Genomic DNA, 6,362 nt, shown 5'->3' with positions numbered 1-6,362 from the left:
GAACAGGGGGGAAGAAGAGAAGAAGAGAGCTTGTTGGTAGTGAGTTGAAATGAAAGTCTTAACCCATGTATCTATTTATAATCCAAGTTCATCTTATCCATCATATAATATGTCCCTTAATCAACAACATTTGAATAAAATATTGGAAAGAATGGTGGGGGTGTCCCACCATCATGTAACCGTCGATTAGGGGGGGGGGTATGGGGTTGGGTTGTAATGTTTCTAGTTACTAACTAGTTAAGTTTTAATGATATAGTTAGTGTGTTAAAGTGTTATGTAATATAAAGTGTGTTAGGGTGTTCGGGGACCCTAACTAGCTTAGAAAAATAAAAACAATGCGTTTGGCAATATTTTTATGTTCCGGGTAAAGTCCGGTTGTTCGGTTGGGTATTGTCCGTTAAAGTGCTAAATTAATCCAATAAGTGTCTTTTATATTATTTTTAGTGACACATTAAATTCCCAACACTTTGGAAAGTATCTAGGACTAGTTTACCAAGTTTTTGCACTTTACTAGCATTGTTAAATGCTGAATTTTGTTTATTTAGTGCAGAATTCTGCACTTAAAATATGTTTTAGGCACTTCCGGGCACTATAACTATCACCTAGTGACGCAGTTTTATGGTCCTCACTTCCCTACACTCCCTACTAGTGTAGTACTCTATCTCTGGCTCATACTGGCCTCAATGACATTGTCTGTCTAGGTGCTGGTATTGTCAGCATGTCTTTATGGTTTATCCGCTCTGTGTGCTAACTGTGTTTTGTGCATCAAGTTTGTCACTAATGTTTGTATGAAATAAATGAAGTAACAGTATAAAATGTGATGCATGTGTATGTATCTATCAGAAAGCATAAAGCAGTTTAATCACAGTTGTAATCAAGCACAAATTAAATATTAATTAACTGTACGGATACCTGGAATTGTGAGGGTAGTCACAGATAGAGGCGGAAACCTTTTTCTCCCTAATTTTTTTTCATAGTTATGTTTCTTGTTCCCAGCTTTTAGTCCTTGCCAGGGGAGACTACAATGTACAAAATATGTAGTCAAAACCAATAACACTATAATTATACACCAAAATGAAAGAAAGACAATATATGTGAGGCGTAAAGTATATCTACCTTCCTCTTAAGAAGTACATAAGAACATTGTAACACCACGTAAAAACGTGTTCAAATTATATATAGACACGTGTCCTACGCTGTAAGCATGTGGAAAATTTGTGAAGGACTTAAAATGTCAACATGCCAAACCTGAGCCTCTGATTGACACTACGTGGATGATATATTATTCTTAATCGAAAGATTAATTGAATATAAGAAGCCGTTCGTGTGTATATACTAAAGATAATAAAGCTACGGGAATTACGTGTCAACATGTTAATTTTACCTCTGAATGACCTTTTAAACGTTTCCCAAAAGCTTTATAAATTGTAATATTGTATGATACACCCTTATGTATGGCTATTAGAAAATCCATAATCTTCGGCTAACTAATGATAGTTCATGCAACAATTCAAGATTTTTGGTTTTCATGTACACTACCGACGAATCTCAAATATGGCCAACTTCATTAAACTCCAAGAAGACATATATGCATGGCATGGTAATTTGAGTTGTGCAGAACTAGTCATGTGGACTATTATGCTAAATTATTGTTCAAGATTCGGTCATAGAAATGCATGGTCAAGTATATGAAAGTTTTAAAAATTTTTGTCCTCTGGTCATCGGTTACGGACCGTATGGCCCTAGGCTTACGGTCCGCAAGGAGGTAACTGGGCGATGCATTTCAGGTTCGGTTACGGACCGCATTCATTTGGACTTACGATCCGTAAGTAATGGAATACGGACCGCAAGAGCTTTCCCTTACGGTCCGTAAGCTCGTCGCTGGGCAGAATTTTGGACAGATGTATGTTTCAACTGTGTAACCGCCTCAATCTAATTCCATTCGAAACAAGGGACTATTGGACGGTAATATTAAACCACTAGGACACCTGGGGTGATCCTAGGGACTCCCATAACACCTGTGCTTGATCCAAGAGCTTGTAACTTAGTATATATAGGACTTTAGTGTTGAGCTCTCGTACTCACTTTTGCAACATTCAAAAATTACTTGTCTCTGGAGCTTGCAAGGACTTGGAGAAGATTTAGAAGTGTAGAAAAGACAGCTTGGACCTGTAGTAAGCTCCTAATTACCTGTTTAGTCCTTGTAACTAGCTTAATTATCTAGAAGTCAAACTTGTCGTAATTTAAGTATTGACTTTTGTTTTAATCTTATTTGGTCCAGCCACTAATCCAATTGAAAGTGGTTATGGAACCATCTTAGTGTAGGTGGTTAACCCTTTAAAGGGCACATCCTAATTATTTCGTTTGAACAGTTAATTGTCGGGTCAAAGTAGTTTGATAAAAAGTCAAACTGGACAGAATGTTTGTAAATGATTAAAATTAATAAACCAGATGTTCTAAATTATATTTTAGCATTCTAATGACTTAGTAATTAATATTAAAACATACTTTATCAGTCCTAACCCGACAATTAATAGTCTAAAGTCAGTTTATAACCGAAAGTTGCAAAAGCTTGACTTTTGCTTTGACTTTCAGTTCTGACCCGTTCAAGCTTAATTCTTCCATGTTTTAAGCTTCCATTAGAACCACATTAGTCAGTAGTATAACCCTCTGAAGTTATATTGCATGATGCCTAGTGGTTTGAATTATATGCACTTGATCGTAATTATGCTTAATAATGCCTTAAACGCCCTTTTGACATATAACTGAGATTTTTAACAATGTGAATGGACTAATACCTTTGCTACTGATATTTAGGCAGGTCCCGAAAATTTGACATCAGTTTGAGGTCTAGAATAGGAGTTATGCTCAATAGCGTAATTAAGGAGCTTTTTGTTATTTAAAAGGCGTAATTAGCATAAAGCCTATCTAAACCCGATTTTCGACACCAAACTCTTTACCTACTGATGTAAATAATATTTTGGGATTTTTGAAGATTTTTATTTATTTTTAGGCTGAGCATAACATAGGATTATATCTTGATTTCGGTAATCGTCGGTTTTACCCTTTTCATGCATAAAATGAGTTTTACATAACATTTTAATACCAAACTTTTTGCTACTGATTTTATATGATAAATAGAATATTTTGAACCTTATAAACTGATCAAAAACTCAGATTTCCTATTTTAACCCGAATATCCCTTTAAACCGACTTTTAAGCGTTTTTAGTACCTAGTAAGGGTCAAAACTATTTTTGGCACATAAAAATTTATTACCCACTGATGTTTTAAGCTAATTTATATAATTATACAGTAAGCCAAAGTTTTTAAACTCAGAAGTCTATTTTGACCTTTAAAGCTTACATAAAATTACCAAAATGCCCCTACAGTGCATAGTTTGGTTATAGAAGATATATTTCACATATATAAAATACCCTACTGATATAACTTATAAAAATGCATGTTTTTACTGATTAAATCAGATCTAGAAACCCAGTTTAGTATTTAAACTCTTTTATGATCATTAAAATTACCAAAATACCCTTATGGGACTTATTTTGGTTTAAATTACTTTTTGGACATATATTACTGATATATTAACATATTTTGAGCATAATAATGATTGAGACCTGTATATAATTTATTTGGTTACCCGTTACGCGATTATGCGTTCGGATCAGTTTACGTGACTAGTTTACGTAAAATAGCCAAAACGGGCTTAACCTTATCATTAAATTCTCAATTTCCAGAATGTATTTAGTTTACCCATATTACACAAGTATCTAAGCTTGTCGGGTCTAAATCACATTCTATTCCGGTCTCCGCTTAATCTAGCATTTAGAACCGTAAGGTTTCCTTCTAGCTAGCCGGTCTAAGTCCTTGACTTAATTAAAGACTCGTTAGCATCCTAATAGGTTAATAAACCTTCTATACAGATTAAATAGCTTCCGGTAGAAGGTGCCTTCAAAAGCTTTAAGATTTTTACTGCTAGCATCAGGTAAATGCTTTTAACTTATTTTCCTTATAAGGGCTTGGGATACGGTATTATAATAATATGGCTTGGTCGGGTATGAAATCATTTAATCGGATTGTGGTTAATAAATTTGCATAACCCGTTTTAATCTGTTTTGTTTGATAACATAAACATTGGGGGGTTAACACGACCGTGTCCTGGATATCCTCGGCTCATTTAAGTTATTAATGGCCACGACCTATGCACGGGGTGTAGACATGCACCTGACAGATGCAAATGCTAAATATTAAATTACCCACAAGTTGGGGATAACTCCTCTGTGGGTTCTATAAGTGGCGAGTCAGTTAATCATGTCCGGCTTCCAAACCGGCCCCACATGTATGACAAACATGTAAAATTGTATACAAGATTTTAATAAAGATTGTCCCAAGTTATAAATGGTTTGTGCCTTGTGCACTCAAATCAATTTTTAAACCTTTTCAAAATGAGTCAGTTAAATTGTATTTACCAGTGTAAACTGACGTATTTTCTTAAAGGCTGATTGACAGGTACCTCTCGTAATAGGCTGGAGCTATAGGGTGTCAATAGAGGATCTTGCAAATCCATAAGATACCTGAAGTCTGTTGTTTTTGTTTCTTTGTACAATTATGATCTGCCTGTGGATCTTATTACATTCCAGTCTGTATATTCATAAACTCAAACTTAGACATCATGGTTTGTAATAGTTTATTTACCAAGCCTTCCGCTGTGCTATAATATTGTGTGTATTGACAATGATGATATCAACGACGTCACGATCCCGCCGGGCCCACAGGTAATACGTGGAAATATCGGGGTGTGACAGGTTGGTATTAGAGCCAACATTGAGTGAATTAAACACTAACCTTCTGTGTTTAATCTCAATGACACAATAAGCACATTCCTTAGACTCTCGAGTCTAGGCAAATGACCTAGGATTTGTTCTTAACTTTCCTTTGCTATTTATTTTTTTTATTTTGTTTTAATTTCTTGCTTTGACAGGAAGTTCATTAAAAATGCCTCCCAGAGTTAGAGGAAGAGGGAAAGGTCCCATGTGAGGGGGACCATCAGCAGTAGGACCATCTCACAGACGCACTACGTCTGCGTCCCTTTCTAGTTCTGACTCTCACAATCAGTGGGGTCACTGCTTTGAGCCGGTGAGACATTCTGTCTCGTTAAGCTCTTCACCTTCCTTTCACCCATCTTTCGGGCCACTTATCCCAGATGAGCCCCAACACTCGCACCACTCTCAACAATCCCATCATTCTCCCGAGTCTCACCAATCGTACCACTCATTGCATTCCCATTCGTTTCACCATTCTGATTCCCTCTACTCCTCGGGGCAGTTTAACCCGAACGATTATGTTAACGATTTCCTTGGCTACAACCCTTTGGGCCCTGAGGACCATTTTTCTCAGGAGATGGAAATGGACGATGATCCAGATCCGGAGATGCAGACCGGAACGCCAGGCCACCCAATAAGCATATCAAGTGGATCTTCATTTCCGGGATCACCTTACCATGGGCCCGACTCGTTTCAAGAGAAAATGGCCACTTATGATTGGTTCTTTACCCTATCATACCATAGTTCTCCAGCTCAACCTCCCTTGGATGAGCCCCAGCTTCAGGCAGTTTCACCTCCACCACTTCCTGTTGAGGAACCACCTCAGCAACCTCCCGAGCTTCCGAGACAATGGAGGAATGCACGCATGTCAGTGCGAGGAGGACCTCGTTTTAGTTCTCCTCGGGGTTCGAGTTCCTACCCTCCTATTCCAGAGGACCCCCAAATGTGTGGGCCCTCGAACGCGGCACCGGAGATTGATCCTCCGCCAGCTTCTTATGCACCACCTCAGCCGCCTATGGGTTTCGACAACCCTATCCCGACTTACCCAAGTTCTTCTGGGTATAATCTTTTTGAAAACACATCGGGATATCCATCAGACTATGGAAACCAGGATCCCTACCTTACTGCTGCTCAATACCATCATCTTTACCCCTCTTCTTACCCTCCAGTTTATCCAACTGGATACCCGGTACAGGATTATCAGTACCCGCCGTACCAGCAACCTCCTCCTCCCCAGCAGCAGCAGCAAACTCAAGAAATCCTGGAAAGGTTGGATAGGGTTTAGCAGAAAGCTAGGAAAAAACAAGGAGAAGCATAATAGCTTCATGAAGGGCCTTGGAAACCTTAACAAAGGGAAGAAGACGTAGAGGATTGTTTAATTTTCTTATGTTGTTTGTAATCATGTCCCTGTGAGGACATTAGTTTAATTTCGGTATTAAAGTCCCTACGTGGACTTATTCTTCCTAATTCTGTAGCCCCTGCGTGGGCAGTTTATCCTTTCTAAGTCCCGTTTAGGGCATTTGTAC

At 38.0% G+C, this 6,362-nt stretch overlaps 1 protein-coding gene across 1 annotated transcript; it reads left to right on the top strand.

Annotated features, from left to right (window-relative positions):
- Positions 1 to 5,413: 5,413 nt before the first annotated feature.
- On the top strand, positions 5,414 to 6,121 carry LOC110933427 (extensin-like). The gene has a single exon (XM_022176650.1). It carries the CDS (start codon positions 5,414 to 5,416, stop codon positions 6,119 to 6,121), a length of 708 nt encoding a protein of 235 aa, XP_022032342.1.
- Positions 6,122 to 6,362: the final 241 nt, after the last annotated feature.

Source organism: Helianthus annuus, chromosome 4, assembly GCF_002127325.2.
Source record: "Helianthus annuus cultivar XRQ/B chromosome 4, HanXRQr2.0-SUNRISE, whole genome shotgun sequence".
Taxonomy (NCBI): Eukaryota; Viridiplantae; Streptophyta; class Magnoliopsida; order Asterales; family Asteraceae; genus Helianthus; species Helianthus annuus.
Note: the sequence above shows the minus strand (reverse complement) of the source record. Positions and strands in the feature narration are given on the sequence as shown.